General features: G+C 35.7%; 1 protein-coding gene across 1 annotated transcript in view; it reads right to left on the bottom strand.

Annotated features, from left to right (window-relative positions):
* Nucleotides 1–11,426: 11,426 nt before the first annotated feature.
* The window catches only part of LOC123762009 (sodium-coupled monocarboxylate transporter 1), a 299,587-nt gene continuing 296,288 nt past the window's right edge, over nt 11,427–14,725 (bottom strand). The window contains exon 12 of the mRNA XM_069335749.1: nt 11,427–11,878. Coding sequence (XP_069191850.1) covers nt 11,843–11,878 — 36 coding nt within the window. The 3' untranslated portion in view covers nt 11,427–11,842. The remainder of the gene's footprint in view (nt 11,879–14,725) is intronic.

The following is a 14,725-nucleotide window of genomic DNA, read 5'->3' as shown; positions in this document are numbered from 1 at the left end:
CTCCCCATTGCCTTGGAGACACCTGGTGCCTTGGGCAAAAGTGCTGCTAGTTTTTTAGGGAGCTTGGGTCCAAGCTAATTGAAACAACTAGAGACCCTAAAGCCTCCAGTTTTCTCTTTCAGTGCCTTTGTGTGGCGTTCCAGAGAGGAAAAGCTCACTGCATCCACGGTTTCTGCCCGCCATCTGGGGAGCTGTAGAAGTTCTAGAACTTGTGACAAGTAGCCTTGTACCCTGCATGTAACAAATGTTGTAACCCTTATTGCGTAATGAAATTTTAAAATAAAATAAAGTTAGATATATATATAAACACATACTAAAAGTTTAGTGGTGGTAGGAGAAGAAAATATCAAAGTGTTCAGTGAGGATCCACAAGTTCTTCTACGGGTATTCATTATTTTTTTTTTTTTGACGAGGCTATGGGGCCCTACACTTGCACCAGAGGTGGTACCCCTATTAGGTAGGTGTATATATATATATATATATATATATATATATATATATATATATATATATATATATATATATATATATATATATATATATATATATATATATATTTTTTAAACCTAGAAGGGGTACCACCTCTGGTGCAAATGTAGGGACCCATAGCCTCAGAGAAGAAAATAAAGAGTACTCAGAGAAGACCTTTTGGATCCTCACTGAACACTTCGATATTTTCTTCTCCTACCACCCCTATTCTTATATATAGAGATTACTTATTACTTAAGATCTTATTACTTCTCCTACCACCCCTATATATATATATATATATATATATATATATATATATATATATATATATATATATATATATATATATATATATATATATATATATATATATATATGTATATTTTGGTAGCAGTCTTTCCTGTAGACATATATTATTAATTATGACCGAAAAAGTAAGATTAATAATTCTAACACGAATTTTCGCGATCTTTCTTACGTTTCTTTTCACTGTTGATGGTAATTAAAAAATCAATTCTCCAAAATTCATTTTTATTTCTAGTCTGACGCGACACTTGAGCGCATTTTGTAAAACTTATTACATTTTCAAAGACTTTAGTTTACACACACACACACAACTTTAACTGAATAGAGCCTAATTGTTGTTGTTGTTTAAGATTCAGCTACTGGGAACAAAAAGTTGCAAGTAGCACGGGCTATGGTGAGCCCGTAGTGGACTTACCTGGCACAGGAGCGGTGCTGTAACTTGAGAGAACTTGGTGCTGTAGCTTAAACATCTTCGAGTTTTTATACCTACATTTGGGTGAGGTGACATGTTACAACAGTTTTGGATGAGGTGAACATAAACTTTTAACACAAGACAGGACACGAAACAATGGGTATTAAAGGTAGGTAACTGCAGAAGGCCTATTTTTATTGGCCCATATTTCTTGATGCTTCTATACTGGAGCGGAGTCTTGAAGTGGGTAGAATATAGTTGTGCATTAATTGGCTGTTGATTGCTGATGTTGACTTCTTGATGTGTAGTGCCTCGCAGATGTCAAGCCGCCTGCTATCGCTGTATCTATCGATGATTTCTGTGTTGTTTGCTAAGATTTCTCTGGAGATGGTTTGGTTGTGGGAAGAGACTATATGTTCCTTAATGGAGCCCTGTTGCTTATGCATCGTTAATCGCCTGGAAAGCGATGTTGTTCTCTTACCTGTATACTGAGTTCTTTGAGGCTTACAGTCCCCAAGTGGGCATTTGAAGGCATAGACAACGTTGGTCTCTTTTAAAGCGTTCTGCTTTGTGTCTGGAGAATTTCTCATGAGTAGGATGGCCGTTTTTTTGGTTTTATAGTAAATTGTCAGTTGTATCTTCTGAGAACGCCAAGAAATCCGGACTCCACCTGCCAAATATTATTGGCGAATATAAACCTTGATATGCGTATGGAAATGTCAAGACACACAAGCCTGGAAACCCACTTCGGCCAATCATCTGCCAGATACCCACACCCACGTACAGACTTGCGAAACGACTCAACGGCTTGCTGACTCCTTATGTCCCTTGCGCCTTCAGCCTGAAGTCTCCAAAGGAATTTGTTGACTTACTGCGGGGAACACGGCCCACAGGGATAAGAGCCTCGTTGGACATAGAATCACTGTTTACCAATGTACATGTGGATGAAACAATCGGGATGATAGCCGACAGAGTGTATCGTGATCCGGCCTGTACTCCTCTTGACATACCAGAAAACATTCTAAGGAAACTACTCCAAGCTTGTACTAAAGAGGCACCCTTCTTGAGCCCGGATGGACACATATATAAGCAAGTAGATGGGGTCGCCATGGGTTCTCCCCTAGGTGTCCTGTTTGCAAACTTCTACATGGGTACCATCGAGCAAAAAGTCTTAGTCGACATGAACTTGAAACCGGCCATATACTGCAGGTATGTTGACGACATTTTTACACAGGTACCTGATGTCAGACATCTGCAGGAACTGAAGGAGGCATTTGAGCAGAATTCTGTGTTGCGTTTCACTTACGAGATGGAGAAGGATGGGAAGCTGCCCTTTCTAGATGTAACAGTCATGGAAAGGAGCGGAGTTTTCCACACTGCAGTCTACACTAAGGAAACAAACATGCCAACAGTGACTGCCCAGACAGGTACAAGAGGAGTGTTGTTAACGCTTATGTCGACCGTGCTCTCAGCCACAGCTCAGAATGGAAGCAAGTCGACGAAGAACTCTGTTGGGTAAGGCAGGTCCTAGTCAACAACGGCTTCTCCAATGGTTTCGTGGAAGACATCATATGAAGGAAAGTGAAACGCCATGCATCCTTTGAAGAGACAACTAACACAACACCTATACCCCTTATTAGACTATTTTACAGGAACTTCTTTTCCACAGCCCATAAAACGGAGGAAAGGGTCCTGAAAGATATTGTTAGTAGAAACGTTATCCCTACAGACAAAAATCAGAAGATACAACTAACAATTTACTATAAAACAAAAAAAAACGGCTAGCCTACTCATGAGAAACTCTCCAGACACAAAGCAGAACGCTTTAAAAGAGATCAATGTCGTCTATGCCTTCAAATGCCCTCTTGGGGACTGTAAGCCTCAAGAAACTCAGTATATAGGCAAGACAACAACATCTCTTTCCAGGCTTTTAACGATGCATAAGCAACAGGGCTCCATTAAGGAACATATAGTCTCTTCCCACAACCAAACCATCACCAGAGAAATCTTAGCAAACAACACAGAAATCATCGATAGATACAGCGATTGCTGGCGGCTTGACATCTGCGTGGCACTACACATCAAGAAGTCAACACCAGCAATCAACAGCCAATTAATGCACAACTATATTGTACCCACTTGAAGACTCCGCTCCAATATAGAAGCACAAAAAAATGGGCCAATAGGCCCTCTGCAGTTCCATTCTTGCCTTGAATTTACCCGATTAATACCCATTGTTTCGTGTTCTGTCTTGTGTTGAAAGTTTTGTTCACCTCATCCAAAACTGTTGCAACATAGAACCTCACCCAAATTGCGGGTATAAAATAAAATGAAAGCAGTTTAAATCATAGTTTCGATCAATCTATTAATCTTTCCTTTCAATTCGGCTGTAGTGTCCTTCGTTACCCTTTGGAATTTAGTTTGGTCATAGAGTATGAGGTTCATTTTCGCCAGATATTCGTCTTTTTTACGAATGACGAATATTGGCGACTTGTCACCTCTCCTGACAACTATCTCCTTGTTCTCACGAAGGCTCTTAGCTGCCGCTTTGAGCTCGGGGGACAGTATGGTGCTTCTGTAGTTGCCTCGAATCTTTCCTCCTTTTGCAATAAGAAGTTCACCACCAAAGACACCTTACATGCAGAACTTATTAACATTGTATTAACTTATTAACTAATTAACATTATTAACTTATTGTAACATATCACCTCACCCAAAATGCGGATATAAAATGAAAAATGCAAGCTGTTTAAATCATAGCATAGTAAGAACTCTGTTTAGTGTTTGCAGGTAATAGTTGTGTGTGTGTGTAAACTAAAAGTCTTTGAAAATGTAATAAGTTATTATGAAACACGTTCAAGTGTCGCGTCAGACTAGAAATAAAAATGAATTTAGGAGAATTGATTTTTCAATTACCGTCAACAGTGAAAAGAAACATAAGAAAGATCGAGAAAATTCGAGAAAAAAAACAAAAACAAAATATATATATATATATATATATATATATATATATATATATATATATATATATATATATATATATATATATATATATATATATATATATATATATATATATATATATATATATATATATATATATATATATATATATATATATATATATATAATATATATATATATATATATATATATATATATATATATATATATATATATATATATATATATATATATATATATATATATATATATATATATCTATATATATATATCTATATATCTATATATATAATATATATATATATATATAATATATATAATATATATATATATATATATATATATATATATATATATATATATATATATATATATATATATATATATATATATATATATATATATATATATATATATATATATATATATTTACAACTTTGAACATTCCTTCTCAGGCGTAAAATCATTCATCATTTCTTCGTCAATTCCTGAGTTATAATAAGCATTGGTGATGGCCAGTGAACTTGAACTCTTGTTCTCCCTCAGTCCTTCCTCTTCACCAATCTATGAACAAAATCACTTGTACGTTAATTGGTAATATAACTAGCAAAATACAATAATAATTGTTTTTTAAAAGTAATTAAAAAAATTGTTACTAACAGCAAAGGTATAATAATTTGCTGAGGAACTGCAGGTTCTGTATAAATACACTTCAGGATATCTGGCCGTTGTAGTGTGCTGATTGGTTATTACTCACTGTGTTAACTGGCCACTACCTTGAATGGTTAAGACGCTCTGTGTATGACACGTTGCAGTAACATATAAGGAAACTCAAACTATGAAATTTGGTGAAATATTAACATGAAAAATTTAACATGGCTGTAGTGTAAAATATTTAAGTTATTAACTAAACAAGGCATTCACATGTAATTTGGTTGCAAGTTATCAACCAGTGTGGTTGCTAGTATGATAGCTGTAAGTTATCAACCAATCTGGTTGCTGGTAAGATAGTTGTAAGTTATTAACCAGTGTGGTTGCTGGTAAGATAGCTGTAAGTTATCAACCAGTCTGGTTGCTGGTATGATAGTTGTAAGTTATCGACCAGTGTGGTTGCTGGTAAGATAACTGAAACCTATTCCAAGGGATTATGAGCAAATTAATTTTACTATAGCTAATAAACACTAAAAGAAAGTCCATAAAGTGGCTTTATCACAGTAAGGGGCCTTAGCTTTTTATTTTAACAGTTAAAGTTACAGCTAACAGTGCGATTCTTTATTACTTGATTTTAAGTGCTGACAGTGTATATTGGACTATAGCCCAGTGAGAAAATAAAATTCGTTTATAGTTCTTAAAAAAAGAGTAAGGAAGATTGAACTAAGGATAAATTTAAAATAAATATTCATTTCTCTCATAGTGGAAATAAGGGAATCAACAACACTGTTGTGCCTAACGGGCAACACTTATATGCTATTCGTGCTGCCTGTTAGGCAAAAAAAAGGTTAGATTTTTCATATAAATAATATGAACGTGCTAAATGGAAGCTTATATGTGGATTTAATTTGTACACTCTAGGGCTTACATTAACACTTTAGCTGCACGATGCCACATATTCTGCCATAAAACAAAGATACAGAGTATGCCCGATGACGCAAACGGCGTCAAAATTTAAAAATCTGTAAACATTCCATTTATTTTCCGAGTACTATGGGACTTGTAAACAAATGTTTCCCTTTTTCGGTAGTTTTATCACAGCTATTTTTTGTTACTGGCATTATAAACACTGGCAATTGACTTCAAGATGGTTAGGGATCAAGAATAGAACGAATCCCAGAGGAAAGCAGTGAAAGAAATCTATATGAGAGAAAAGATACCAAGTGTTTGTCGAAAGAACAGAAAAGTTTTAGTCACACCAACAAAATATCAGGCGGTAGTTGATGAATTTTCAGGCAGTGATTTTGATAGAGGAGAAAGTGATAGTGATGTAGATAGTGAGGTGGTTGAAACAAACAGCACCAGAGGATTAGTTTGAAAGTGAGGTGAGTGATGTCAATTATGATGCAGCCCTACGTACAGGCCTTTCATTTAGGAGTGGAACCACACGGGCCCCGCGTACAGTACGGGCCCAACATATCCCACGTACCCAACTCAACAATTTTGTTGAAGCCTGGTCTATTGACAACACTGCACAATTTGTACAGAGTTTTATTGGAACACCAGGCTTCACTATCCCTATACCAACCACTCCTCTGGGATTTTTATAGTTATTTATTGTGCGAGAGTTACTGAATTATTTTGCATATGAAACACACTTGCATGCATCAGAAAGCATGTCCAATGCATCTACAAACAAGAATGAGTGGGTTGATGTGAATGTGAAAGATCTTGCAAGATATTTGGGACTCCCAATGTTGATGGGAATTATGAGGCTGCCATATGATCAGTATGTACTGGCAAACAGGTCAATTGTGGAATGGTACATTCCATAATATTATAGTATTATAATACTCTCAATAATATTGTGACTGCAAAATTGTGGAATGGTACATTCCATAATATTATAGTATTATAATACTCTCAATAATATTATGACTGCAAAACGATATAAATCGATTGCAAGGTATTTTCATACTCATAACAATAATGCCATTCCCAAAGACAATACAGACAGACTAATAAAGGTTAAAACAGTAATGGAATACCTAACACATAAATGCAAAACATTCTACATTCATGAGAAAAATCTGAGTCTGGATGAAGGTACAATGTCAATGTCATGACAATGTCACGTCTAGTTTTCATGGTTTATAATCCAAATAAGCCTGACAAGTATGGAATATGGAGATGCTTCCCCATACCCCCTCCACCTATGAAACATCGGTTGAGCCAATTCAGGGAGCCTTTTTCTAGAGGAAATGGAGGAGTTCTACCTAATTATTGTTCAACTGATGCTCTACAAACATCATTGGATAGAAAGTACAGATATATATATATATATATATATATATATATATATATATATATATATATATATATATATATATATATATATATATATATATATATATATATATATTTTGTGAGTTTTCAGTTGCATATGTCCTGGGGACCATTCAGGCTTGTTCGCATATATATATATATATATATATATATATATATATATATATATATATATATATATGTCGTACCTAATAGCCAGAACGCACTTCTCAGCCTACTATTCAAGGCCCGATTTGCCTAATAAGCCAAGTTTTCATGAATTAATGTTTTTTCGTCTACCTAACCTACCTAACCTAACCTAACCTAGCTTTTTTTGGCTACCTAACCTAACCTTACCTATAAATATAGGTTATGTTAGGTTAGGTAGGGTTGGTTAGGTTCGGTCATATATCTATGTTAATTTTAACTCCAATAAAAAAAAATTGACCTCATACATAGAGAAAAGGGTTGCTTTATCATTTCACAAGAAAAAAATTATAGTAAATATATTAATTCAGGAAAACTTGGCTTATTAGGCAAATCAGGCCTTGAATAGTAGGCTGAGAAGTGAGTTCTGGCTACTAGGTACGACATATATATATATATATATATATATATATATATATATATATATATATATATATATACATATATATATATATATATATATATATATATATATATATATATATATATATATATACATGATATTGTGGTACAAACACATATGAAGGAAGCAACACAAAAACGTATGATAGGGTATCATAAACAATGTCGGGAATGAATAATGAATGTAAACAATTAAGAAAAACAGGTGTTGTTCACATGATGATGTATTTTATCTTACACTATTGGTAACGTTGATCTAATATTTGTTCTTATAAGCAAATATTCCCGTAGAGCATACTATTGCGAACAATGTGATACCAAATTGAACGACGTAGAACGACAATTAAGGTCAGAAAGCTGAAAAGAGTATAAACAATTTTGTGTTGTATTAAGTTCACACTCAACCCTCATCATACCTTCAGGTCCGCAGGAGGCATCGCGTTAGGCACGCAATAGTGTTAAGGCTGTTGTTACATTGTTTGATCAGAGACCACTTAATAAAATTTCGTTGAAAGAAACCCTTACTTCTAACAATACATTTGGCCCCTCTGAAGACGATAGAATGATTACATAAACTGGAATGTAAATACAATGCACTAGAGTGCTGGGCTGTGCGAATAGCATATGAATGTTGTTTTTTGCGTAAGGAAAGAGATTTGGCCGATGTAAACAAATGAACACTAATTGCAAGGAAGGGATGGAGAACACACAACCTGCTACTGATGGGTGAGAGTTCATAATAAAATTAACTTAACTGTATTATTATTTGTAACACTGGATTAATATTAAAGATTTTCAGGGCTGTGGCAAGTTTTTCTAGTCATTCAAAATATGGTAAAACCAGCGAATTTTAATGTTCTTGTCTAGACTCGGGAGCATGTTTGTAGAACATCTTTTTTGCTTCCCCAAACGCGACATCCAAGAAAGGTTTTTGGTATTTTAACTTCTTCCTAATTTCCAATATTTTCGTTATTTCTTCATCCAAAACATCCGGGCTGCAAGCTCTCAGGTCTCTGAGAAACATTCCAGAAAATACTGCTTTCTTAACCTGATTATGATGTTTAGAATAATAATGAACATACAAGCCTGCACTGGTAGGTTTCCTACACACATTGAATTTGAAACGCTTACCGATACTATGAATCATGATGTCTAAAAAACGCAGGACACCATTCTCTTTATTCTCCATTGTGACTCAAATTGACGGAACCAGCGAATTTAGCTAAACGAGAAAATCTGTTTGGTCATTGTTAATCGGTCACAGGCATAAAATATCGTCAACGTACCTATACCATACCAAAATCGAGGGTAAAATTCTGGGTAAGATATTTGTTTAAAAATTTTATATGTACGAATTGCTCAAAACTTGGGAGAGGGGATTACCCATTGCCATGTCAAATGTTTGTTTATATAAAAAATCATTGATCATGAAATAATTATCCATTATGCAAAATTTTATGAGTTCAGCAATGGTGTTAGAAGGTAAAGTTAATATATTTTTAGGAAGTTCATCTCAGAAGAAAGACAACAGGTCATCAACACGAACTCTAGTGAACAGAGCAGTCACATAAAAACTCACAAATTTAAAATCCAAATTTAACTTCAACTCAGACAGCTTGCTAACCAAGTTCAAATTGTTTGTTATGTGAGTTGGAAATCGAGCCTACTACTGGGGACAATACTTGGACAAGTCATTTGGAAAGTCTGCCACAGATCCCACAGAACTAATAATAGGTCTTGCATGATTATTGGGTTCGTTTTAATAAGACCATATAGATACGGTAAGGAAGGGGAACGTCTTAAAAACTTACGAATGAACTTCTTATAGTTCATGGGCAAGATTTTAGGTTGTGTTAAAATTTGCAATAACTTTTACAGTAATGTCTCTATTAATTAATTAAATTAATTAATATATATATATATATTATTGTCACGTGCTAAATTTGGTTGGTGATAAGTCTATAAGTAGGTGTCTCTATCATCCAATAACAGTTTTTTTTTTTGGACGTAATCATCCTTATTCATGATGACAACAGAGATGGACTTATCAACTTCTGCGATGTAAAGAGAGTTATCTTTTTTGAAGGTAGAACGCTTGAATAAACCTATCTGGACAATTAGTAACTTTACTATTAAGTTAAGACCCGTACACCATATTGTGAGTTTTGATGTAACGAATTGTGAGTTTTAATGTGACAGCTCTGTTTACTAGAAATACTGTTGATAACCTGTTGGCGTTCTTACAAGATGAACTCCTTGAATATAATTTAACTTTACCTACTAACAAAATTATTGAATTCATTAAATTGTGTATAACAGAAAATTATTTAAGGTTTAATGATTTTTTTTATAAACAAGCATGGTGATGGGTATTCCCTTCTCCCCGGTTTTGAGCAATTTGTACATGGATTTTTTTCAACAAATATCATACCCAGAGTATATTTGGTATAGTATATACCAGAGAATTTGGTATAGTATAGGGACGATATTTGATGCCTGTGGCCGGTTAACCATGACCAAACTGATTTTCTCAATCAGCCTGTTGCGTCTTGGGCACTAGTCCAACTTCAGAGGAATTCGAAGAAGTGTTTGACTTGCAACAATGATCGAACCCATCTGTGACATTCATCAATGTTTCCCATTGTTGTGTTTTTCAAGAGATCCATAACCTTTAAGCACCTTTTTGCATTATTATTTTTGTATCAACCCATGTATATCTTGTAACCATCAAATGCATAATAAAGCACAAAAAATAAAAAAGGAAGGGGGTGGTAGGAGAAAAGCACACAGAAACTGTAATGGAGGGGATCTAAACATTCCCTCTAATGCGTTATGCGTGGTTTCCTCCGAGGCTATGGGTCCCCCTTCTTCCAGCTAGAGGTGGTACTCCCTTCCTATATGTTTAAAAAAAAAAATATATATATATATATATATATATATATATATATATATATATATATATATATATATATATATATATATATATATATATATATATATATATATATATACAATATATAGGTCAAGAGGTCAATACCTCTTTGTTCCCATAGCGTCTGAGACGCATGGCTCCTGGGGCAAGAGTGCCTTGGGATTTCTCAAGGAATTGGGTTCCAAGCTCATTGACGTCACCAGAGACCCAAGGGCTTCCAGTTTTTTATTTCAGCGTCTCAGTGTGGCGATCCAGAGGGGAAATGCTTGCTGCGTCCTCGGTTCTTGTCCAGAAGCGGAGGAGCTTCAAGAGATCCATAACCTTTAGGCATTTGTCTTGTATGTTTTGTAACCTTTAAATACACAATAAAGGAAAAAAGAAAAAAAAAAGGGAAGGGGGTGGTAGGAGAAAAGCACACAGAAACTGTATTGGAGGGGACCTACATTCCCTCCAATGCGTTATGTGTGGTTTCCTCCGAAGCTATGGGTCCCCCTTCTTCCAGCCAGAGGTTGTACTCCCTTCCCTATATATATATATATATATATATATATATATATATATATATATATATATATATATATATATATATATATATATATATATATATATATATATATTAGTATATTTTGGTAGCAGTCTTTCCTGTAGACATATATTATTAAATATGACCGAAAAAGTAAGATTAATAATTCTAACACGAATTTTCTCAATCTTTCGTACATTTTGCTTCACTGTTGGAGGTAAATAAAAAATCACTTCTCCAAAATTCATTTTTATTTCTAGTCTGACGCGACACGGGCGCGTTTCGTAAAACTTATTACATTTTCAAAGACTTCACAAATACACAACTGATTAGAACTTACGTATTCTCTGATTTTATATCTACATTTGAGTGAGGTGGGAAGGGTGATGTGGCATTAACACAAGACAGAACAAGGGGGGATATTAATAGGGTATTAAAAGTATCAACACAAGACAGAACAGAAACAATGGGTATTGAATAGAAGTGTTTGTAGAAAGCCTATTGGTCCATATTTCCTGATGCTTCTATATTGGAGCGGAGTCTTGAGGTGGGTAGAATATAGTTGTGCAATAATTGGCTGTTGATTGCTGGTGTTGACTTCTTGATGTGTAGTGCCTCACAAACGTCAAGCCGCCTGCTATCGCTGTATCTATCGATGATTTCTGTGTTGTTTACTAGGATTTCTCTGGCAAAGAGAAAGTAGAGTTGGAAATTCTGTTGGACGACATATTCGACCTCGAGACACAAAAGAAGGTCACTACCAAAGATACCTTACAAGCAGAACTTATTGCAGAAGGAGGAAAGAATCGAGGCAACTACAGAAGCACCATACTGTCCCCCGAGCTTAAAGCGGCAGCTAAAAGCCTTCGTGAGAACAAGGAGATAGTTGTCAGGAGAGGTGACAAGTCGCCAATATATGTCATTCTTAAAAAAGACGAATATCTGGCGAAAATGAACATCATACTCTCTGACCAAACTAAGTTCCAAAGGGTAACGAAGGACACTACAGCCGAATTAAAAGCAAAGGTCAACAAACTGATCGAAACTGTGAACGCCAAGAAATCCGGACTCCACCTGCCAAAGATCATTGGGGAATATAAACCTGGATATGCGTATGGAAATGTCAAGACGCACAAGCCTGGAAACCCACTTCGGCCAATCATTAGCCAGATACCCACACCCACGTACAGACTGGCGAAGCGACTCAACGGCCTGCTGACTCCTTATGTTCCTTGCGCCTTCAGCCTGAAGTCTCCAAAGGAATTTGTGGACTTACTGCGGGGCACACGGGCCACAGGGATAAGAGCCTCGTTGGACGTAGAATTGCTGTTTACCAACGTACCTGTGGACGAGACAATCGGAATGATAGCCGACAGAGTGTATCGTGATCAAGCCTGTACTCCTCTTGACATGCCAGAAAGTATTCTGAGGAAACTACTCCAAGCTTGTACTAAAGAGGCACCCTTCTTGAGCCCGGATGGGCACATGTATAAGCAAGTAGATGGGGTCGCCATGGGTTCTCCCCTAGGTGTCCTGTTTGCAAACTTCTACATGGGTACCATCGAGCAAAAAGTCTTAGTCGACATGAACTTGAAACCGGCCATATACTGCAGGTATGTTGACGGCATTTTTACACAGGTACCTGATGTCAGACATCTGCAGGAGCTGAAGGAGGCATTTGAGCAGAGTTCCGTGCTGCGTTTCACTTACGAGACGGAAAAGGATGGGAAGCTGCCTTTTCTAGATGTAACAGTCATGGAAAAGGGCGGAGGTTTCCACACTGCAGTCTACACTAAGGAAACAAACATAGGAATGTGCCTAAATGCCAACAGCGACTGCCCTGACAGGTACAAGAAGAGTGTTGTTAACGCATACGTCGACCGTGCTCTCAGCCACAGCTCAGAATGGAAGCAAGTCGACGAAGAACTCTGTAGGGTAAGGCAGGTCCTAGTCAATAACGGCTTCTCCAATGGTTTCATCGAAGACATCATAAGAAGGAAAGTGAAAAGCCATGCAACCTCTGAAGAGACAACTAACACAACACCTATACCCCCTATTAGACTATTTTACAGGAACTTCTTTTCCACAGCTCATAAAACGGAGGAAAGGGTCCTGAAAGATATTGTTAATAGAAACGTTATCCCTACAGACAAAAATCAGAGGATACAACTGACGATTTACTATAAAACCAGAAAAACGGCCAGCCTACTCATGAGAAACTCTCCAGACACAAAACAGAACGCTTTAAAAGAGACTAACGTCGTCTATGCCTTCAAATGCCCACTTGGGGACTGTAAGCTCCAAAAAACCCAGTATATAGGCAAGACAACAACATCTCTTTCTAGGCGTTTAACGATGCATAAGCAACAGGGCTCCATTAAGGAACATATAATCTCTTCCCATAACCAAACCATCGCCAGAGAAATCCTAGTAAACAACACAGAAATCATCGATAGATACAGCGATAGCAGGCGGCTTGACGTTTGCGAGGCACTACACATCAAGAAGTCAACACCAGCAATCAACAGCCAATTATTGCACAACTATATTCTACCCACCTCAAGACTCCGCTCCAATATAGAAGCATCAAGAAATATGGACCAATAGGCTTTCTACAAACACTTCTATTCAATACCCATTGTTTCTGTTCTGTCTTGTGTTGATACTTTTAATACCCTATTAATATCCCCCCTTGTTCTGTCTTGTGTTAATGCCACATCACCCTTCCCACCTCACTCAAATGTAGATATAAAATCAGAGAATACGTAAGTTCTAATCAGTTGTGTATTTGTGAAGTCTTTGAAAATGTAATAAGTTTTACGAAACGCGCCCGTGTCGTGTCAGACTAGAAATAAAAATGAATTTTGGAGAAGTGATTTTTGATTTACCTCCAACAGTGAAGCGAAATGTACGAAAGATTGAGAAAATTCGTGTTAGAATTATTAATCTTACTTTTTCGGTCATATTTAATAATATATATATATATATATATATATATATATATATATATATATATATATATATATATATATATATATATATATATGTCGTACCTAGTAGCCAGAACGCACTTCTCAGCCTACTATGCAAGGCCCGATTTGCCTAATAAGCCAACTTTTCATGAATTAATTTATTTTCTCTAATTTTTTTCTTATGAACTGATAAAGTTACCCATTTCATTATGTATGAGGTCAATTTTTGTTTATTGGAGTTAAAATTAACGTAGATATATGACCGAACCTAACCAACCCTACCTAACCTAACCTAACCTATCTTTATAGGTTAGGTTAGGTTAGGTACCCAAAAAAGTTAGGTTAGGTTAGGTTAGGTAGGTTAGGTAGTCGAAAAACAATTAATTCATGAAAACTTGGCTTGTTAGGCAAATTGGGCCTTGCATAGTAGGCTGAGAAGTGCATTCTGGTTACTAGGTACGACATATATATATATATATATATATATATATATATATATATATATATATTTATATATATATATATATATATATATATATATATATATATATATATATATA

This window comes from Procambarus clarkii, chromosome 34, assembly GCF_040958095.1.
Source record: "Procambarus clarkii isolate CNS0578487 chromosome 34, FALCON_Pclarkii_2.0, whole genome shotgun sequence".
Lineage (NCBI taxonomy): Eukaryota > Metazoa > Arthropoda > Malacostraca > Decapoda > Cambaridae > Procambarus > Procambarus clarkii.
The sequence above is the reverse complement of the archived record's forward strand: the minus strand, read 5'-3'. Positions and strand labels throughout refer to the sequence as shown.